This window comes from Nyctereutes procyonoides, unplaced genomic scaffold, assembly GCF_905146905.1.
Source record: "Nyctereutes procyonoides isolate TBG_1078 unplaced genomic scaffold, NYPRO_anot_genome, whole genome shotgun sequence".
NCBI classification, from domain to species: Eukaryota; Metazoa; Chordata; class Mammalia; order Carnivora; family Canidae; genus Nyctereutes; species Nyctereutes procyonoides.
Window position 1 is genome coordinate 62,918,224 of NW_026575126.1, and position 23,240 is coordinate 62,941,463.

Sequence of the window (23,240 nt, forward strand, 5' to 3'; positions counted from 1 at the left end):
GCGGCATGCATCCAGAAGGTGGTGGGGCCGCAAGCACATTTGTCTCTTGACACTGTGCGCACAAACCATCCCCCCCCCCCCCGACACACACACCTAGGCAGGGGGTGGAGGCCCAGCCATGACGGCAAGGGCCAGGGTGCCTGCTGGACGTGAGTGGAAGGCTGAGCCATTAGCCCTCCCATCATCCTTTGTGGCTGTGTTGCTCCTAGCACATCTGTCCCTCATGCCTAGAGCCAGGCCCATAGTTGGGAAGCAGAGGGTCACAAGACACGCAGTTGAAGGAGAAGCTGGGGTGTGGGGTACATACCACAGGGCAAGGGTGGGGAGACAAAGCAGGGTACCAGTCCAGGACCCCACAGGGGACTCTCCAGACGGGAAGATGTACCAATACCCCGGAATGGTGCTGGGGTGAGCTGAGGACGTTCTGGGGGGGGGTGGAAGGGGGTTACTGAGCACAGCCAGGCCTTGAGCATAGGGGAGAGCTGAAGGTAAGGGGGAAGAGCAGAGGCCTGGGGGTTGGGGGGGATGGCAGAGGGTCTGGGGAGGGAGGATGGCAGAGGGCCCAGTGCGGGGGACAGCAGAGGCTCTGGTGAAGAGATGGCAGAGAGTTGGGGGGGAAGGGAGAGAGTCGGGGAGGACGGGAGAGAGCGAGGGGGGCAGCAGAGGGTCTGGGGGTCTGATGGTGCCTTCGGCCTGTCTCCACTCTGCGGTGGCTGTCCAGAGTAAACACGGTATGTAGGAATTGTATGTCTTCGTTAATTAAAGTTGTTTTTTTTTTTTAATGTGGTATCTCTACAAGGTATGGAATAGTGACCAGCAATCCTGAGTTCTCCCAAAGCCCAGGCAATCACACAGGAGTGCAGAAGTACATTTCTGACAGTTTATGTAGAGACTTTACGGGTTTTAATGTTTCACTTCTACAAGGTTTAAAGAGTTTCAAGAAACGTAAAAATAGACACACATGACCCAAGAAGGCTGGAAGTGGGAGGAAATGCTGGGAGACACTGGGGGGCAGATGCCAGGCTGAGGTGCCACTCTGAACTCAGGAGGGAAGAAGGATGGGAGGGAGATGGGGGCCCAATGCAGGCCTCCCTGCTCCCTGCGGCCTGGCGCATCCAGGCTTGGCCAGTGCTCCATGAGCAAGTGGCCAGGCGGTCACAGGTTCGCCTGAAGTTTACAATGAAATGAGGCAGAAAACATTTTGTGCCCCATTGTATTCTATTTGATGCATGCAGACCACACGGACTAAAGCCTTTTTATAGAAAAAGAAAAGTGGTTGCTTTGTTTTTACATGTGGGCAGCAATAGGTGGCTGCCCCACTCCACACCATGGCAACAAGAAGTGGTGGCCTGTCTGCCCACCCCGGCCACCCGCAGCCATGCCACCACACCCTTCCTGAAGCAGCGGAGCACCACACCGGGCCACGGCACCGTCTTCATGAGAGGTCAGACTAGTGGGGCAGTGGTGGGGCCAGCCCTCTTCATGCAGATTCTGGCTCAGGCTGCCAGTTTCCCCTAGGCCTCCCAGCAGACACAGTCAACCCCCAGCCCTGCCACTGGGACCCACTGGACCCACACCCTCACGGGCAGGTACTTCATTTCCAGTGACCGTCCTAGCCCTGAAACCTGGATGGCACCCTGGCCTCGACACTGGTACAACTCCACAGGCCACGTGCTGCCTCCAACTCCAGGGGGCCTCCTCCATGAAAGCCCCCATCCTGCCTGGCACCATGCAGTGGCGGCATCTCCAGAGGGAGTCTGGGGCCAACCCTGGCCGTTATTCCCGCACTCCTGTGTGCCTGGGGTCCCGGCCCCAGCCTCGCCGGCAAGCCTCACTACCCTCCCCACAGAGGTCCAGCAGCGCTCCTCTCCTTTCTGCTGCATGGCACACTGAGGCTGCCTCACTGGCCCAACACAGACCCTCACCCCATTACTTCAGCCGTCCCCTGGGTGCAGCTGCTGCTGGATGCCCCAGGGCTTCACTGCCCTGTGCCCCGCAGCAATGGGGCTGAGGTAGCAACAGGGGGATGGCAGACACCCAGAGGCGGCCAGATCAAGGCTGAGTGCTTCTCATAAGAGGCTGCCAGGCTGTGGGCAAAGCTGGGGTGGCTGAGGGTCAGCAGACCAGCCCAGCCCAGCGGGCCACACATACCTGAGGTGGGGCTGCTCCTGCACCCACACCATCGTCCACCAGCGCGAAGGGTGGTGCGGTGTGTCTCAGCAGGTCCTACCTTGAAGATGAGGCAGTCGGCCTTGTGTTCCGCATACATGGACGTCAGCCGGTACTGGTTCTCTGTGGTGATGTCGATCTGGTAGCCCGTGAGTGCATAGCAGACTTTCCGGAACTCCTGGATCTTCGTTTGAAAGACCTCTTTGAGCCGCTGGTTCTTAAGCTCAGCGCTCTCCACCTGTTTCCTCAGCTCTGATGGGGGAGAAGGGAGAGAGTGAGCCCCATAGAGGGATGGGACTCGAGGTGGCAGCAAGGCCCAGGGTCAGAATCACTGGCGGACGGCTGAGGAGGAGACAGGGTCCTACCTGGGATGGACATGCCCCCGTGTCAGCAAGCCCTGATGTATGCACGTGGGGAAAAAAGAGAACAGGCCAAGGAACAGCTTGCATGTCTGTGGACGAAGTGATTCATTTAATAAAAACAGTAACTCCACGGAGAGCAGGGACCCAGCAAACCAGACCTCTTCCTAGCCCTGAGTCTTGGATTTGATCCTCGGCCTGGTCCTTTTCTGAAGGACAACAAGGGGCAACATGGAAGCTGGCCCAGGTCTGGGCAGGGGGTACGGGGATCAGGTCTGCAAGCACCAACCAACTGCCCAAGCTGCAGCCAGGTTCTCGCTGGTGGTTGGATGCCCACCCGCATGGGCCAGCAGCACCAAGTGGGCCAAAGGCCTGGAGAAGAAATGCTGTAGAGATTGCTGATCCTGTTCCCCGGGGGTTCCCCGCCACCCAGAGACAAGGCCCCTAGTTAAAAACAGGCCTCTGGGTACTGCTCTGGCAGGACCGTTCAGGGCAGAGGCCCCCCTGGCCTGCCCATCACTACCATCTCGGTTTATGGCTGTACAGGAGAAACCCGCTGTGCCAAGTGCAAAGCCATTGGGAGGCTTCACAGCAATTACCACAGATCCTTTACCCAAGGTGCCTTCCTAGTAATTAAACCTCGGTCATCCCCCCCATTAATTAGCGAGGCTGGCTCTGCTCAAGCACAAGTGCAGCCTCTGAAGCCAGGAGCTTCTTGGTGGTCCCATCTGGAGCTGATGATGGGGAGCCCTCCAGGGCCTGCGGATGGCCTGGGCAGCACAGGATCCCCGGTGGCCAAGGGCGTGGTGAGAAAACCCCAGGCCTCAGAGCAGGTTGGCCCAGCTTGGAGCCCTGCCCACCGTGACAGGGGCAGGAGCTCCTCGTCCTCAGGCTGAAGTGCAGGCCCTGTGGCACATCCTGGGCTGGTAACCAGGATAGGCCCAGGCCAGCAACTACCAGGTTCCTAGCAGGGCCATGTCGGCTAGCTTAAGATGAGCAGATGGAGTCAGGGTGACTTCCTGGAGGAGGTGAAGGGGACAGGGAACCTGCCTTCCAGGGAAACCCACTGGAGACCCTCCGTCAGCTCTGCCCTTTCTGACCTGCGGCCTTGAGCCCATCACCCTCCAGCTCCTGGGGGGTGTCAGGCACATAGCAGCATCCAGAGGCGTCACAAGGATCAAGCTGGATCCTGTGTGGCCACAGCGAAGTGCTGTGTGGGTTCAAGGCCATACCACCAATGGTGGGGGCTCCGCTAGCTGTGCACCGGGCATCAACACACTCCACAGCTGCCACAGGGCTACACAGAGGGCGCAGGGTCTGTGCATACAAGGGCTATGGGACTATGTGGCTGAGGGCAGCTGGCACAGGGAGGGCAGCCCCACAGCCCCTCAGGCATGTGAATACGGATCCTAGGTCTTGTCTGCACTGCCTGCAACTCTGCGGCAGCCTGGGGCCGGCCGCGTTCTCGCTCTGAACAAGGCCTCTTGGTGCCAGAGCAGAGCTCCTTCTGGCCTCTCTGCCAGCACGTCCATCCCCCTGGCCACCTGCCCTGCCCTCACCTGCCCCTTATCCATCACACAGTCTGATGGTCCTGGCTGGGCCCTGGCGGACGTTGTTATTCTGGAGCAGAGAGCCTCTCCATCGGAACACAGGCACAGAGCCCGTGATGAATCGAGTCATCAGACTATGAAATCAAAGGGGTAATTGGCGGCTCTGACCCCATGCTCCTCCCTGTGTCTCTCAGCCAGCCCACTGAGGATGGATCCGCCAGCAGGAGGAAAACCCGTTCCAGGAGGCAAAATTCACTGACCAAGGATCTGAGGTGATATTTCACCCCTGTCAGAGACTGCACTGCCTTTAATGGATCTCAGATGTCCACTGGGAAAAATTAAATTTTGGTAATAACGCAGCTCGACCTTGGAGAAGGTAACAGCCCCTTCGCCCACAGATATCAAAATGCTGCCCTTTCCACAGTCCATAGACTCTGACAAGTAGACGGGGCTCAGGTCATGAGGAAGTGAGCCCAGACACCTGCCATCCTCCAGAAGGGGTAAGTTCTATGTACCTGCTGTGAGCTCGGTGCCAGGACCCCACACCAGGTGCCACATATACCTTACCCAGCATAGTCTGAGCAGCACCACAAGGCAAGTCTTACATCACCCTTCAGGGGATCTTGGGTGGGGGCAGCTTCCTCAAGGCCACATGGCCCATCATGGGTATCAAGAGAGCTCTGACCTCAGGCTGTCTGGTCAAGTAGGGCAAGAGGCTACAGCTTTCAGGTGAAGTCACCTTAACACAGCGTGTTCAGGAGGGACAGCATGAGTCCTGGTTGTGATTCAGGGCATCACAAAGTCGGTGCTCTGACCTCCCCCTTATTCCACCATTCAATTGCTTATATAAACGTGAATGAATAATTCACATGGTTTGGATTAAATAAATAAAAGATGTGCCTTTTGCCTTGGAAATGCCACTGCTCTGATGCAGCCTCTTCTCAGAGTGAGCTGAAGCTTCCTCTGGGCAGGGTTGGGTGGCCTGTGCACGTGGCGCTCGCAAGATGCTCCCTTGGGCCCTACTGACCAAGGGCCAGAGACCCCCTTGGGTCTTTGGTGACTACAATCCTGCATGTACCTGCAGGTACCCCACCAGTTGCCCCCAAGGCCGGGCCTGCTGGTGGGGACCATACGTGGGCAGGGCCAGCAGAGCAGACAAGTGGCCTCATCGGATCTGGGGAGAGATCCCAGACTGCCCACCCCAGACCTCACTTGCTGTGTGCCAGCATCCCAGGCATCACCAGACACTTGGGATGAAGACCTCGTGCCCAGCCTCCTCCACTCGGGCCCACACTCTGGTGGAGGATACATCCAGCCCTGATTCAACTGCAGCCTTCTCCTGTTCCCCGGTGCCCTCAACCCTGTTCTCCAGCTGCACGCGCCAGGGGAATATGCCCTCCCACCACTGTCTTTCCCCTCTGGGCCGCCCTTGCTCCTCCTCTCCTCGGCAGCCCCTTGCAAAGCTTTGTAGGAGTCCTTGGTGAGGGACAAGGAAGGCCGATGAACAAGTGGGCACCCAAGACAGAACATGGTCACCCAGAGCCCAGACGTGGAGAGTGGGCAGGGATGCTGGGGGCCAGGGATGGATGCCAAGGTCAAGGGGCCAGGCCACCTGCTCTCTTACATGGTGTGCAGCCCCAGTCAGGCCCGTTGGTGGCCTCTAGCCATGTCCACAGGGGCCACTGGATGGCTCTGACCTCCACCCCCTCCTAATCTATATCCAATACCAGGCTCCTCCCAGAGTCACAGAAGGCAGCCGAGAAAGCCTGTGGGTACAGATCAAAAATAAAACACTTTCCATCTCTCTCTTATATAAAGGCTTGAAGGAGAGTGTGTGTTACCCCTGAGAGCAGAGATGTCAGGATAAAGGAGTGGGCACAGAGCTCTGGAGAGCCAGTTCAGTCTGAAATTCAGGGGTTTGATCCTAGAGGGATGGGGAGAGCAGGTGAGAAGCAGACAGGTGGAAGGCTGGACTCTCCCTACAGAAAGCCTCTCCAGGGTCTCAGCTTGCGGCCGCACGGCCAGCAGAACCTGACTGGGTCTCTACTAAAAGTGCATGCAATCCTGTGCTTCAATTCCCTTCTTATCAGTTTGCTGGGTAGAGTGCAGGGCATTGGGTGGGCAGCGCTGTGCCCCACGGGACTGCTGACCCAGGCTCGGGATGGCCTCGCAGGCCTCGCAAACAACTGGCACATAGCCCTTTGCTTGAAGCAAACGTCCCTCATGTGCCGGGGCCTGAGTGTGCCAGCGAAGTGGCTGGGTCTGACCCTACACTGTTGCCCAATCCAAGCTGGCCAGCCCAGCCCTGAGACTATTCTGTGGGACAGACACACCTCCACCCCAGCACCTTTCAAGGCAACGGCTCCCTGTTAATGTGCTTCCCTGACCCGCATCTCAGTCCAGTGGATTCTCACAGCAGAACAGGTGCTGTCTGCTGGTCAGCATCCCGGCCACTCCTGTGGGAAGTCAGCCCCTTCACAGAGGAAGCAGCTGGTGGGGGAAAGGTGGAGCCCCACACGGGGCAAAGCGGGGACTTTGATGTGAGGTTGCTAGGGTCCCAGGCCTTTCACCTTGGTCAGCAAGCTCAGCCTGGCCATGGTGGCCCAGTCAGGCCCTCTGTTCCTTGGATTCCAGTCCTGTGTGAGATGGCCCAAGTCCTCTGGACAGAATTCTGAGCTCTGAAGCTCCATGGTGAGGATTAAAACCCTCTTTGAGGCGCTTGAGTGGCTCAGTGGGTTAAGTGTCTAACTCTTGATTTGGGCTCAGGTCATGATCTCAGGGTTGCAGTCTTGAGCCTGCGTTGGGCTCCATGCTATCCAGAGAGTCTACTCAAGATTTTCCCTCTTTCTGCCTCTCCCCCCACCTCATGCATGCTCTCTAAAATAGTAAGGAACATCTAAAAAAAACCCACGAAACCCTCTCCTGTGGCTATTGCCTTTGCCCAGTGGCCAGCCCCAGTCTTTCCAGTTGCACCTGACTGGCTTTATTTCATGTCCCGAAGCACTACTCTCCTCCTCACCTTAGGGCCTTTGCACACGCCTGGGGCAGCTCCTCCTGTTTCCTAGCTGACTTCCACACATCTCAGCTTCAAAACCACAGCTCTGGAGTAGATCTAGTCTCCTGCCATGTCTTCAGTGTATATGACAGCATCCACTGTAACACGACAGAGCATCTTAAAAAGCTCCTTTATGTCACAGTTATCACACCAGGACTCTTAAGCTCAGCATAGGTGAGGACTAAGTCTTTTTGTCGCACGGCGTCCCTAGTGCACCTCAAGGAGCCTAGAGCACAGGAAATGCCATTCCTCCATAAATCCTAAATCATAACACCTAGAAAGTCAGTGTGAACAAAAGTAATCCCATGTACGGGGCTTCCCTGCGGACGCAGTAGATGGAACACATGCACCCGCCCTTGTACGAACATGTTCACCTGAGCTCCCTGCTGCCACAACTGTGGGACGGAGGGGAGGCAGCAGCAAACCAGAGGGGTAGGCACAGTCTCAGAAGACGAGAAGCAGATGCAGAGAGGGACACGGCTCGGCAGAGCTGGGGGCATGGGGAGACCAGCTAGAACTGGGGCTGAGGGACCGTCCAGAGGCGCATGTCTTTTTCCTGGCCCCTCAAGGAGTGACTGCTGCAACAAATGCTGGCACCCGGCCCCACAATGCCTGTGCTGGATGCCCCAGGGCTTCACTGCCCTGCACCCCGCAGCAATGGGGCTGAGGTAGCAACAGGGGGATGGCTGACGCCCAGAGGCGGCCAGATCAAGGCCCATGGCCAGGCTCACACCCAGGGGAAGGGCTGGAGGGCCCCCTGGCCCACATCAGCACCCAACTTCCTGAGAAGCTAAGGGGTGGGGTGTGAACTAGCATCCACACCTGTGGTGCAGATGCACCTGCACAGGGAGGCGGAAGCAGGGAGAGAAGATCCTATTCCACATGCCTTAGGAGTGTGCCTGTGCACCCTTAGCAGGGCTCAGCAGGAATAAGTCACAGTGTGCTGGTGGATGTAGTGGAGTCTGAAGCAGTCTTTCTTCCCCGCCCTGGGCTCAAGCTCCCGTGTCCAGCACACCAGCCCCAGGGGGATGCCCTGTGGCCCCCTGCCTACCGCACACCCACAAGAAGCTCCTGAGAGGCTGGCTCAGCACAACAGCCTGGAGGGGAGGAGGCGTCCAGAGCAGCAGCAACAGTGGGCAACCCCTGGAGGCGATGCCATCACAGATGCACAGGGAAGTGTTGGAAGAGAAAGCTAAAGTCAAGAAGGGGCTCCGCAGTGGGGCCAGGTTCCAAACAACCCAAGATGGGGGATAGCAGAGAAGAGATAACAGCAGAGATTCTGGGAGCCTGGAATCCAGCTCAGCAATTTGACAGCGCTTCAATTTGAATAGAAGGGGGAAGGGAAATAACTGAGGAGACCCCCCCCCCCTTCCCCGGAGGAGATCCCAGAGGGAAGGACTGTCTCCAGGCTGGGCAGGCATAGCAGGACTGCACGTGGAGCACTGCAGGGAGAAGATGAGCACTCAATAATCCCCTGCCCTGCGAATGGCCCTCTGACCCTCCTCCCTCCCTTGGACAGAGGCCTGGGGGAAGGCAGAGGAGAGGAGGGCGCACAGGGCAGGGGAGCCAGGCACCCGGGCTCAGGTCGCTGTTGGCTGAGCCGTCAAAGGTAGGCAGCCCTGCTCCTGCAGTAGTATTTTGTTTAGGAGCTGGAAGTGGCTTTAGAAATTTTCCTTCAGGGACTCAGGACAGAGCCATTTTTCTTGCTGAAAAGTGAATAAAAAACACTTAGCCAATGCTAAGAATTTCAGGCTTAACCAATAACAAACAGCATTAATATCTCCCCATTAGAAACAGCAGCCCTCGGAGCCCAGGCTGCATCAGGCAGCTGTTTCTAATGCTGGTGCATGCCAGGGCTGCTCCAAGGGCACTGTGGGAAAGGTAGCGGGGGAGGCCAAGACCAGCCTGAGTGGAGGGAGGTGGTGGGGTGAGGCCCAGGGGCCAGGGCAGTGTAGTGTGTCCTCCACTTTTCTGAGAGGCTGGACAGCTGGCTTCCAGCTCTGCTCCAGGCCATGAGGCTGGTACATGTGCCCTGGACCTTGGACCCAGTGCCCTCATCCCTGGGTGTCCCCGGCACCACACCTCTACAGCCTGGAGGGGTCTATGGGGCAGGGATGGCAGCTGGCACGCCCTTGGGCATCACACAGGTTCATGGCAGTGGACAGCAAAGGCAGGGCTGCCAATAACCCACCTCCCAAAGCTCACTGATCTTGGATCCACAGCCTACTCTCTCAGCATGTCCCTGTGGAGGCCCAATGGCGGCCCTGGTTCCCAGGTGGGGAGGATGAAGCCCAGAAAAGGGGTAGGACCACTGTGCAGTGCTGGCCCCCACTGACCGGGACTGGTCTGTCTCTAGGATGATGCTCCCTGCTGGCTGTCCCTGGCCAACTTAAATGGCCAGGGGCCTGGGCAAGGCCCTGTGGTGCATGAGGGGCAGGGAAAACAGTGTGTAGCAGTCCCTTTGGCCCCCACAGGACACCAGCAGCCAGGCCAGACATTCCAGAGCCAGGCCACCTGGTATTCTGGTTACCCCTGGCTCCCAGGTTTTGAGTCCTCCCAAGGTCTAGGAGGCATATCCGGCCCCAATCTTGGCAGTGGATGTGAGGATGGGTGAGAGGCAAGGGCAGTGTCATCCTCTGCTATGAACAGGCTCTGGGTCTGGGGGTCAAGGTACTGAGTTTGGTTTCTGCTTCCATGGATTCAAGAAGCTGGTGGCAGAGCTGAGGGAGATGCCTACTCGGTGTCCGGAGACAAACACATGGTGGGGACAGCGGTCCCACAGGTGGGAATCAAGCTGTGGGATGGCACCGGGAGGTCACACAGGAGCAGCTGTTTGATGTGGACGCACAGGGTTTGGAGAAACTAGGGTGTAACATATGTCTTTACATACCTGAAGGGCACACAGGATGCAAGCAAACATGTTCTGGGTAGGTCCCTGCAGCTGAACAAAGACCAGGGACGGGACACCAGGGTGACGCCAAGGGCCCTGGTGCTGAGCCCACGCCTGACCTCAGATGGACAAGTGCCCTGCACCCATGCATGTTGAGATGTTAGCGGCCTGAGGGTGGTGCAGCAGGTGCCCTATCCATGCTCCTCGCCACACAAGACCAGCTTGGGGGCTGAGGAACCTGGCTAGACCTGAGGTGTCCCTGTGGGAAGTGCCCCCAGGCCTCCCCAGCAGGTGCACAGGGGGGTGCAGGCTCAGCTCCAGCCCAAAGCTGGGCCACACTTCTGGCGCTAAATTATTCATGTCTTGTGACTTCTATTTGTTTTACATTTTTAAATATTTTAATAATTAAGCATCAAATATTGATGCAATTTTATTAGTGACTGTGGAAGCCAACACTACAGGGCTGAGACCGTGGGTCTGGGTCTGGGTCCTGGCTGACCATATGGAATGGGGAGGAAACATGCCTGCTGGCTGGACCGCTGTCCCAGGCAGGCCTTCTGTGGGTGCCAAGCCTTGGGGACGTGTGCAGAACAGGGCCGCCACCCTGACACGGTATAGCACCCCAACAGGCTCCTTCTCAAGGCTGCCTTCCCATCCCAAATCCAAATCGCAGGAGAGGGGCCTGGGAGCCTGGCAGGCATGAGGGGCATGCAGGCAGTGTGGAGATGCCAGCCAGGGGGCTCCAGGTGCCCACTCTGACTCCCTGCACAGCACTCAGGGAGGTCTTTCCACAGAAGGACAAGGCACTGTTCCCAGCTGTGGGCTCCAGCGACCAGTGGATGGGCCCCTTCCACCCACTACACGCAGCCTTTAGCCTTCCTAAGGAATGAATGGTTTGCTTAAGCTGCCTTGTAGCTGGAGGGCCCCTGGGACAAGGTCTCTCCATTATGAGCCCATGTTCCCCTGCTGGGCCGGAAATTGCACGTTTTACACAAGAGAGAAGACATTCGCCCTGGAATTATATGCAGATGAGCAGCGTGTGTGCCCACCGCCGGCTGCCTGGCAGACGCCCGCCCTGGGTAAGCTCGGTGCCAGCTTTCAAACAGGGGCATCTCTGTGTGATTAACGGCTCACTTCACAAGCAGCTTGTCACCTTGCACAAAAATGATCTGAAAAGACACCAGCAATTACAGCCCACCAGATTATGGGGTGGGAGAGTCCTGGGGTGACAGGCGGGAGCTCATGTGATATCATATTCCCGGGAAGGCTCCCTCCCCCACCACTGAGAACAGAGAGCAGTCGAAGCCCCAGAGGATGCCCACCCCCCTCACCAGGAGCCAGGCTCCCCACCCCGCTGCCTCTTTTGGGAATGGAGGACCAGCTGAGCCTTGGTGGAAGGCCATGGCCGGCCCCTTGTCTGGGCAGCTGACAGATGTGGGGTCAGACCCAGAGAAGGTCAGTGCCTTGTTCACTGTCACTCAGCCAGGGTGTGGAGAAGCCAGATGTTCATGCCAACACTTTAGGGTGGGATGGGTCCCTCAAAGGCCACCAGGCAGCACCACCTTGGGTGCAAAGTCTGCCTCATTTGCTTGTTTAAGCCTTCCGGCCATGCCACCAGCATGGGCCCCCCCAGGATCCCAGTGTCCCAGTATCCCTGCTTAAACTCACAATCCTCTGACTTTATTTCACTTGTTTGATTGTTTAGGGTACATTTCTTCCAACTCAAGCACACACCCCATAAAGGCAGGGTCCTGGGCTCCAGAAGGACCAGCTGGCCTGCATGCTGAGGTCTGTGAAATGTGTACCCTCTGGAGACTTATTGCCCTCCACGTGCACTGGCTTATCTTAAGCTTTGTGAATACCCAAGAAGCATCACCATATATCCCTTTAATGGGCAGGGAACCAGGGATCAGTTAGAAGCAAACTGCCTGAGGCATGTACTCATATACTCGCATGTGCACACAGGCATATGTGCACACACACATGCTCGCACATGCACACACTCATGCATGCACATACATGTACTCACACACACCTGCCAGAGTCAGAAACCATCCAGAGAAGAAAAATACACAACAGCTACATCACATCACAACCCCCCCGAGATGCAAACCAGAGAACACCATTGCTGAACAAAAGTTTCCGGCAACTTCTTTCCACATGCGTCCCAGTAGGTGGCCTGTTGGGCTCAAGGGGCAGTAGCAGCCTGGGCCACCAGGTGGGACGGCCTGCGGGTGAAGGCAGCAAGATGCCAGCAGCCGCAGCAGGCTTGCTCCCGCTCCATTCTGCACATTGTGTGCCTTACTAATTTCCAACAGTGGGCTCACAGAAGCCAAGTCCCTGGAAGGCGAGCTTCCTCTCGGAAGAGGGAAGAGCCTCTCAGAGCTCATCTTTTATTGACGGAGTCATTTTCAACTCAATCTGTCTGCTTTGGGAAAGACAAGACTTTAAATCTTTCTTTCTCTCCCTGCTTTTGAGATGTGGCAGTCTATTAAAACCTACTAATGTATGCGGCCAGGCTGACAAGGGAAGAGGATCGAGCACTGGCTCAGCAGCTGGAGCCATCCAGAGACACGAGGGTCTATCTGTAGGAGGGAAGGCTAGGGGAGGCAGAGGGCAGGTAGGGGGCATCGAGTTAGCTCTCTGGGGACACAAGAGGGTGAGGATACAGGCTGCCCACAGGGCCAGGCTCCCTGGAAGGTGAGGTGTGGGGTGAGGAGCATGCCAGAGGCACAAATGCACATTCCTAAGAGGGAAGGAGTGCTCTGGGGCGGCAAGCACCTCACTGTCGGGGGAGAAGCAGCAGGTGGAGAAGCAGCCAGGACTATAGTCCAGTCCATCTCAACTCTGCTAGGCACAGCAGGGGCAGGGTTCTCCCTGACAACAGGTGCCTCATACAGCACCTTCCCACTGTCAGAACCTAGAATGAAGTGCTTGCCCTTTCCTGGGTCCAGCCATGGGAGCCTGGAGGTGTAAGGGACTGGCCACAGCAACCGCAAGTGCTTGGGAGTGCAGGGAACTGGTCACGGCTGCCACAGGTGCCTGGGGGTACAGGGGACTGGCCAGAGTAGCTGCAGGTGCTTGGGGGTACAGGGGACTAGCCACAGCAGCCACAGGTACCTGGGGATACAGGGGACTGGCCACAGCAGCCACATGTGCTTGGGGGTACAGGGGACTGATCACAGTGGCTGCAGGTGCTTAGATGTACAGGTGACCACCACAGCAGCCTGAGTACAACCTTCCTGTACCACAACAGCAGCAGTAGTAGGATGTGAGCCCTCACAGTCAGTGGCCTCAGGGACAGGGACTTCAGAAAGGCTGGTGAGTTATTTACTCAGTTAACAAATATGTGTGAAAAATAAACTGTGCCTGGTATCATTCTAGGCTTAGGACACATGGTGTGGACAACATAAAAGCCCCAGGTCTAAGAGAGTTATGTTTCCATAGAGGGCACAGATAAAAATATACACAAGAAGGGCAGGGTGGTCTCCAGAGGTAGTAAACACTATGGAAAACCAGAAGGCAGGGTTGAAAAGGGGCTGCAGTGTGGTGGCTGGTCACAGTATACCTCCGGGAAGCAGGGAACAAGCTGAGCACAAGGCAGGCAGGAGACAGCCAGTGCTAGGAGGCACCTTGGACCTTTTAAAAAAAGTGACATTTTGCTCTACATCAGATACTAAAACATACCTTAAAGTTACAATTATTAAAAAAAAATACAGTAGAGGTAAATGAAATAAACAAAAAACACAAATATAGATCCTGTTATGTATCAGAACCTCACAATGACAGAGGCATGTCATAAACCTGTGGAGCAAGGAGTGATTATGTGATAAATGGGAGTTGGGCAACTGCTCAGTGATTTGGGAGGAGGTTGATTTAGACCCTGACCCTCACTTGATACACCAAGTTCCAAGTAGATCTTTAAATGTGAAAAATAAGCAAAAAAAATTCCCAGAAGAAAACAGAATTATTTATCAAATCACAAAAGGACTTTCTAAGCTTAAAAGCAATGGAATTAATAGAAGAGATTCCAAAAACAGTTAAAACTTTCAATATAATATAATCAAATGAGAAACTAGAAGCTTCTACACAAACTGAGTAAGAAGGCAATCAAGCAGCATGGATTTGGGGAGACCACTGTGGAAGGAGCAGATAAGACATTCTTCCTTGTTAGTGAGCAAAGGAATGCGCATTAAAACGAGGTACCATTTTTATCTAACATTTTAAAAAATTGTGCAGTAAAACTGACATTTTTTGGTGTACAGATCTGCAAGGCCGCCATATCCAATATTCAGGACAGCTCTGTCACCCAACAACTATCTGCCACATCTGCGACACCTGCAACCTTGCCTGTTTCTTGCCCTCCGGGGTGTCCCACTGCAGGGAGCCTGCAGTGCAGAGCCCATGGAGTGGTTCCTTCCCCAGCCCCAAACCCCTGAGGCCCCTCCACACCCCCAGCTGGTCAACAGGTGGTCACTCTGACACGGAGCAGAGTTCCACCAGCAGACATACCACTCGTTCTCCACTCACCCGTTAAAGGACATTGGGGCTGTTAATGGTTTTTGGTGACTATGTGTGACGCTGCTAGAAACACTTGCGAGTTCCAGTTCCAGGAAAGATGAAGGTGCTCAGGCTGGAGAGAGTGTCCAGAGAGGCTGCAGGGGGCTGAGGACGGCGCGAGAGTGCCAGTGGCACCAACGCCAGTACCCTCAGCGCAGAAGTCCCAGCGCCAGCCCGGGGTGGGGGGTGTCTTCTCATCCAGAGTGCGGTGCATCTCCCCCTCTGGTTGGAGCTCCTCTGACTTGCCTCAATGCTCTGTAGTGCTCAGCGTTAAGGATCCTTTACAGTTTGCTGGACTCACACTTGGGCACTTGGGAATTTCATTTGTTCAGAGTGATAGAAATGGCATTCTATTTCTGATTTCAGTGTCATGCATCTGCTGCTTGTATGTAACATACAACATATGTGCTTATTACACACATATACATCTCACATCACATAAAGTGTGTTCAGCAAGGCTGCAGGACACAAGATCAACGGGACCACAGAAAATCCATGCTGAACTCATTCACCAGTTTTCATGTTTGTTTTTGCGTGTGGGGATTTTATACACAGCAGTCACCTGCAGGGGACTCTGCTGCCCCCTCCCTCCCCGTCCCCGTGCCTACTCTTCCCTGGTTGTCCAGACTGGGGCTTCTGGCCACGTCCACTCAGGGTGCCAGACCACCTCTGCCTTATTTCTGGTGCTGGGGAAGCAGGGTCTGTGGCCACTGGATCTGGTGTTTGGTGGGGGAGTGCCTGTGGACACTGTCAGGTCGATGCGGCCCCTCTCTATTTACTTTGCTCAGTTTTCCTGAGTGTTGAATTTCATCCATTGGTTGGATCACACTGATGCGGTGGGTGACATCAACTGACTTTTGAGTCCTGGAATAAATACAGCCCGGGTGGCTCAGCGGTTTAGTCCCGCCTTCAGCCCAGGGTGTGGTCCTGGAGACCGGGGATCCAGTCCCATGTCAGGCTCCTACATGGAGCCTGCTTCTCCCTCTGCCTGTGTCTCTGCCTCTCTCTGTGTCTCTCATGAATAAATAAAATATTTTCTTTAAAAAAGAATAAATACAAAAATAAATTCCTATAGGTCTTGTTTTCCGTCTTGTCACTGGTTTTCAAATTAGGGTCATAACTGCTTCATAAAAGAAGTTAAAAAGTGCTCCGTCTTCACTTTTCTTGAAGAGATTGTACAGAATTGGTGTTGTTCTCTGCTTGGCGAAGTTTACGAGTGAAAGCTCCCAGGCCTGCAGATTTCTTTTTTGGGAGCTTCCTGAACTGGACTGTTGGGGCTCCCTGCTTCAAAGTGGGTGAGCTTTACAGTCCGCAGTCTGAGTTTACCAAAGTTGGTTGCTGCTGTTTCTTCGGATCCCAGTGCCTCTGCCACCCATGGGGGGCGAGAGGCATGGAAGCCTGGGCCGGATGCAGTGAGCACTGGTTGCAGACAGAGGGAGAGAAGTCCTCTGTGTGCTGGCCCAAGAAGGAGGTGGGAGGAAAACCTTTCCTTCTCTTTTCATCCCCTTGTCGTCCGGGTCCTTGGCAATGAATCCCGTAGCTGCACCTCATGGCACTGGCCTTCACACTGATGCAGTTGTGAGGAGTGCACAGCAGAGGAGGGAAAGCAGAGCCCTGGGTTTCTGGCCAGGGGATTCAGAGAACCAGGAAATGAGGGGGATCGGGAGAGAGGACCTCGGGGCATGCCTGGCACCCACACAAAGCTGAGCAAGTGTGGAAGCACAGCTCTCAGAGGGCATGGGGACTGCCCACTTGATCCATCTGTGTGGACTACCTGCTGAAACCAACCGACTGGGATTAACATTCCCCACAGGACCTGCAGAAAACATTCAGAATTAAGCAGCATCTGAAGAACCAAGAAAATACTAACCTGCTGGGAAACACATGGCCAAGAAGTGCCACCCCAGGATGCCAGAGATGGTAAAATCCAAGCAAGACTCTACAGATGCCCAATGCGGACTTTGCGTGTCATCATCCACTCAGAAAAAGTATCTACCACTGCAACTGGCTGAAGAGAGCATGCCGGTGTATAGGTCCCCTGTCCCCAGACACTGATGCTCTCTTGTCCCTTGATTTTAACTTACAAACACCACTATCTGCGATCTGAGTTTCTGACGCTCTCTCACACTGAGGACAGGTTATCTGAATAACTGCAGGTGGCTCATCAGAAGTGTGGAAGCCAGAGGTAGAGAGGCAATGTTGATTGACAGAGCCCCCGACCCAGAATTAGCAAGACTGAGAGCAAGACAGGGGTTGCATGGAGGGAACCCCAGGAACCTGGCACCAGCACATTTACTCTGAAAGAAATGCCCAGGAATGGACAGCAGGGGGGAATCTTGGAATTTCAGGAAGAGAAAGCAACAGGAATTCTATATGTCTAGGTAAAAATTCTGAACCTTTTTTTTCCTCTTATGCTCTTTAAAATATGTGCGACAGCGCAAAGCAAAAATTCTAACATTTCAGGGCAGAAGCGCCCTCAGTGTTTGCGGAGGAAATGACCCATGACCGCTATTACCCTGGAGGAAGGTGGGTGGGGAAGCTTGTCACGGTAAGATCTTGACATTTCAAGAGGTAAAATAGTAGGTATAAGTGCACTGTGAGAAGTGAAGTGTATGTATTGTAATCCCTAGAGAAGTTACTTTAAAAAAGTATTCAAAGAGATACAATGAATTTTAAAAACTCTGAGATATATCAAAATGGGACACTAAAAAATGTTCAAATAATCTGGAAATAGGTAGAAACGGGGAAACAGGAATAAAATGCAGAGAGGGCAAGCAAAACTAATCATAAATGGCAGGCTTAACTCCAAATGCATTAAAACATTACATTAAATATAAATGGTCTAAACATACTGATTAAAAGAGAGAATAAACCTCCCTATCAGGTGCACACAGAACATTTACTAAGATAGCTCAGGTACTGGCCATCAGACAAATCTTGAATTAAAAAACAAATTATATAAAGTATGTTCCCTAAATTTAATGGAATTAAACAAATCAGTAACAGAAAGCCATCTGGAAAATCCCCAGACATTTTGAAATTAAAAACACACATTTAAATAACATGTGAATCACAGAGGAAATTTAATTCAATTTAATTTCCTCTTAAAGGAAATTTGAAAAAATTTTGAACAAAAATGAAACTACAACATACTTAAATTTGTGGATGCAGCTAAAGTAGTATTCAGATGGAAACTTATAGCATTAAATGTTCATTTTAAAAAACAAAACAAAACAAAAGATCTCAAATAAGCAATCTCACTTTCCAGCTTAAGAAACCAAACAAAGGGCAAGACAAAGCTAGAACAAGCAGAACAAAGGAAGTAACAAGGCAATGAGCAAAAACCAATAAAATTGAAAACAGAGGAACCATACTCAAAAATCAATGAAACCAAATGGTAAATCTTTGAAAGACTAATCAATGGATAAATCTCTATTAAAGCTGACAAAGAAAAAAAAAGTAAAGACACAAATTACCAAAATTGGGAAGGAAAGAGAGGGTAATTGCTACAAACTTAATAGAGATCATAACATTAGTAAAAGAGGGGTGCCTGGGTGGCTCATTTGGTCAAGTGTCTGCCTTTGGCTCAGGTCATGATCTCAGGGTCCTAGAACTGAGCCCCACGTGTGTGTGTGTGTGTGGGGGGTCTTGCTCAGCAGAGAGTCTGCTTCTCCCTTTGCCCATCCTCCCCTCTCCCTCTGCTCATACTTTCTCTCTTAAATAAATAAAATCTTAAAAAAATAATAAAAATAAAATTAGTGAAAGAATAGTACAAATAATTCCTGTGATAAATTTTACAACTTAGACATAAAGGACCAATTCCTACAAAAACTCACGAACTACCACAATTCACCTGAGAAAAACCAGATAATGTGACATTCCTATGGTCTTAGTCTACAGAGGCTACTGTCAGAGAACGCCACAGACTGGGTTTCTTATCAGCATGAGCTAGTTGAGATGAAGGTGCCAGCAGATGTGGGGGTCTGGTGAGGGTCCAGTTACTGGCTAACGACAGTGTCTTCTCACTGTATCCTCACATGGTGGAAGAGGTGAGGGAGTGCTCTGGGTCTCTTCTGATGGCAGTGGTCCTATCCATGGGGGCCCCACACGTATGACCTTGTCACCCCCCCCAAAACCCATCTCCTAACACCATTGCACTGGGGATGAGGGTCTCAATATATAAATTGTGTGTGTTGGGGGGAACACTACACATAAAATGGAAGAATATACCATAGCCTAGGGGAATTTATTCCAGGAATACAAGGCTGGTTCGAAATTGAAAAATTTCATAAGCAATCCTCCATGCTGACAGTCTAAGGAATTAAGTACATATCTCATCCAGAGAAGGACGTATGAAATTCAATATCCAACATGGTAAGCACTCTCAGCATATGTAGAGGGGACTTCTTCAACTTGACAAAAGGCATCTACACATAGCTTGCAGCTTCGGCAGTGGGGACAGACTGAATGCCCCCCAGAGAGGAGGAACAAGCCCGGCATGCCATCAATCACCAGCATTCAGCACTGCACTGAAGTGCCAGCCAGGCAGGATGGCAACACAAGGCACCCAAGTTTTACAGGAAAATATAAAACAGCCCCTACTCACAAATGCCACAACTGCAAAGAATAAAATGAACAAAATCAAAACAAGACCCTCCTGAAATCGATAGGTGAGTTTTGTGAGGTTACACAAGACCAACCATACTTCTAAAAAAAGCAAGATCAAGGGCAGCCCCGGTGGCTCAGCGGTTTAGCACCGCCTTGGGTCCAGGGCCTGATCCTGGAGACCCGGGATCGAGTCCCACGTCGGGCTCCCTGCACGGAGCTTGCTTCTCCCTCTGCCTGTGTCTGTGCCTTCTCTCTCTCTCTCTCTCTCTCTCTCTCTCTCTCATAAATAAAAAAAAATCTTTAAAAAAAAATCAATCAGAAACCGTAAACACACACACACACACCCCTCCAAGAATTAAAAAAACAAGGAAACACTTAAGGATGTTTCTAACAAAGCACGTCATGGGTGTCTTCTGTGCAGGGAATCAGGAACCAACCGCTGATGAAAGAAACCCAAGGAAGCCTGAGTCAGGGGAGACCCATCGTGTTCTGGGTAGAAACACTCACCACCTACAGATACCGTTCACCCCAAACTGATCTGCAGATGTAATAGAATGCCCATAAAAGTGTTGGCAGGGTTTCTATAGATAAAAGACAAGCTGAATGTCATATTTGTATGGAAGGGCAATGGGATGGGAACTGGCAAGGTGCTCATGAAGAGGAGGTGCAAGTTTCAGGATTTATGGCACGGATGATGTGTGACAGCAAAGAAGGGACAGATGAGTAGGGCAGAGAGACGGAAGACAGGGTGCAGGAGGTTGCCCACATAACTCAGCCGGCAGATGTGACCCCAGGCGAGGGTCACTCCATGGAGACACAATATGCTTTTCCCAGCTAACCCTGGAACATTGGATGTTCACATGGACCCCCCTCGAAAATCACCTTAACTTAAACCTCACATCATATGCAAAACTCAACTCTAAACTGGTCCCAGATTTAACTGTGTCAATAGAAAACTCTTGGTAGGAAACAGAAAAAGTGTCTTGACCTTGGGTCAGCAGGGTGCTCCAGTCATATGCCGGTGAAAGGAAAATACACCATCCAAGCGCAAATGAAAAATGCTTGTTCGGAGAAGGACACTGCTAGGAAATGAAACCCCCTGAACTCAATACAAAGAAAACAATCCAATAAAGGGAGAAACTGGAACAGAGACCTACCCCAGAGGATGCAGGGACAGCCAGGACGCCGCAGGCACTCCTCTTCTAACAGTGGGGAAGTGCCAGGTAGGACAGGAGACACTGCACTGCACACACGGGAGAACCACCCCTGTAGCAGTGGTGCCTGAGGGGACACACGGCCAGGGGCCACATGCCGACACTGTGGGACAGTGGCCAGTTTTTAGGAAACCCAGGGACCCAGCAGTTCCTGCCAGGAACGTGCCCCAAGGGAATGGGCTAATGCTCCCACAGGCCCCTGCGTGGTGGTTTCCTGTCTCCAGCAGTTCAGTATCCACAGTATCCAGGGTATCTGGGTGCATCTGACCCCATTCTGTAAGCTCAGGTTCGATGTCTGCTGTTTAAAGGCCTCTGTGGTGTTTTTCAGATCCATCCTGAGTATGTGCTACTCAGGCACTGGCCAGCAGCTTCAGACCCAGGCCCTCCCTCTCTTCTTGCCTGCCACCAGGCCTGGTGGGTGAAGGCTGTTCTGCAGGGTGGGTGGGTCAGGAAAGCTCCCAGTGCCCATCTTGGGGGACAATGGGAGAGCTCATTTGGGGTAGGGGGTCAGAGGTGGCTGGAGAGACCCCATGTTGCTCCCTGGATTCTCTGAGCATGTTGGGTCTTCTTTCTCTACCCAGATTGCTCCTTGCCAGCAGCATGCAAGGCAGCGCTTGCTGCGGCTCCACACAGGGTTGGGCCCACGTGGTGTGGGCAGGGGGCAGCTCAGGTGACCCCCACCTGGAACACTGGCCCTTCTCCCCTCCTACTTTGCCCACAAAGCTCAGCTGAGGCCCTCTGCCCTGGCCTGGGGAAGCTGCCCAGCTGCCACAGTCTGCGCTTCCCTTGGCCCTCTGCACCGAGAACCTCCTCTGAGCCCCCTGATTCCCCGGTTCTTCTCTCATTCTGTCCTAAGGGCAGGGACAGGCCCTGCTGACACCTGTAGGTCCAGCAGGCACCCAGCATTGCCAGCTAATGGGAGTGTGTGCCCCAGCCTGGGGAGCCACGGCGAGCCCACCCTGTCCCCTCTGTGCTGGCACCATACCTTCACATATGTATGAGCCAGTGGACTTGTGGGGTGGCTGGCTACCTTGCCCGAGGGCATGGGCGTGGCAGAAATTCAGACAGCCTGTGCCTCCTGGAGCCACCCACTGCTCCCAGTACCTACACAGTCCATCTTTGGCCCACGACCCGTGGCCTTCCCACACCCTGCCAGCTGAGCCAGCACTGGCTGAAGCAGGGAGGAGGCTCTTTACGATCCCACAGAGAGGATGTAGTGGCTAAGGGAAAAAGAAAGCTGCTTTTTGTCCAGTCCACTCCTCCAGGCAGAGCGGGTGGGCTCCAAGGAGGAGCGCTAGACACCCCCTACCCTGCCCCACCCAGGGACACATTGGGATCGGCTGCACCCACACAGCCAGGCAGTGATAAACTCCATCACTTTGACTGTGGTGCTGTCAAGATTTAGTTATCTCAATATTAACGAATCACCTAATTAAGCTGTAATTAATAATCTCCCTGGCCCAGCCTGGGTACGGCAGGGGGCCACACAAGGAGCCAAGAGTGGGGGTGGGGGGATTCATGGTTTCGCCCACCCAAGGGGCTGGGCCCTTGCTGTGGGGCCTTCAGCAATTCTTTTGTCAAAGATGCACAAGAACCTCAGCGCAGCTCTCCCCTCAGAAGTCCAAGAGCAGCTGGTGAGGGTGGGTGGCTGCTCCCCTTCCCTGTCCTGGCTAGCCCGAGGGGACCTCCTCCTCCTGTTCTGCAAAGCAGCTCTCCTTAGGAGGCCCAGCCCCCGCTGCCTGCCATGGGGTACCTGATCTACCTGTGAGCTGTGTGCAGCAGACGAGGACCCGTCTGGAACGTCAGCACCCTCTCTGTCACCTGTCAAGGAACTGGCCACATTCCTACAAGGTCTGTCGGCCTGTGCCAACCCTGGGGTACCTGAGGGCAGGGTGCCCCTGTGTCTGTCTTCTGCTTCATCTCTGGCCTTCCGTTGGAGGCCAGACCAGGGCAAGCTTGGCTGTTCCCAGCAACACCGGTCTGTATAGCCAAAGGCCTGGGCAGGAGGGGAGCTGCTCACTCAGAGGTGGCAGGGCAGGCTGGCCTACAAGACCTGGGGGCATTTGTTGGTGGCTGGAAGGCCCTTGGGGCCCCACTCTCTGGGGCATGTCTTTGGGGTACCCAGACACTCTGGTCAGGGGCCCACAAGTGCTGAGGCTTCTGCAATGGGTGGGGGGGGGAGGTCACAGGTCACAGCCCAGCAGCCTAGCCCCATGCTGCTGCAGCCATGTGCACCAGAGATGACTCAGGAGGCCCGGGGAGGGCATGTGTGCTGACAGCCCTGAGCCTTGCAGGCATAAAGAAATGACCTTGGCCATCCATGAGGCACCTGGCTATTCTAACATGCCCCCTTAGGGCTGAGGCTACTAACTGGGGCTGGGATCCCACGATGACACTTGCCACATGGCCTCACCTGTTTCTTTTGCAAACACAAGACAGACATCTGGTGAGAGGCCGTGAGCAACCACACGTTGCAAACCAGTGGAGGTTCTCAGAGCTGCCTCTCCCACTGAGCTTCCTGGACCTCCTCCTGCTTTGGCAACGGTATGGTCACCTTGTGCCCTGAGGAGGGATGTGGTGACCCCCTGCTTCCCACGCACACTCCCAGTCAGCTAGCCAGCCACTGGGTCTGGCACAGGACCTCTTGGCACTGGGCAGCCCCCCACCCCAGGTCCATGAGCTTCCCAAGTGAGGCTCTGGCCTCCATCTCCAAGGACCAGCCCCAGTGCCTCGGTGGAGCTGGCACTCACTCATCTTCACAAGCCTGACTTGCACACATTTGGGTTTTGTTTTTTTGCCAACTCTACATGCAAAGGACTTAGAGAATCCAGTGGC

The 23,240-nt window shown here is 53.9% G+C and overlaps 1 protein-coding gene across 4 annotated transcripts in view; it reads right to left on the reverse strand.

The window, feature by feature from the left end:
• The window catches only part of MAD1L1 (mitotic arrest deficient 1 like 1), a 347,835-nt gene that overhangs the window by 46,803 nt on the left and 277,792 nt on the right, over positions 1-23,240 (reverse strand). For all 4 annotated transcript variants that reach the window (XM_055340060.1, XM_055340059.1, XM_055340058.1 and 1 more), the window contains one exon: positions 2,231-2,421. In XM_055340060.1, the coding sequence (XP_055196035.1) occupies positions 2,231-2,421 (191 nt within the window). The remainder of the gene's footprint in view (positions 1-2,230; positions 2,422-23,240) is intronic.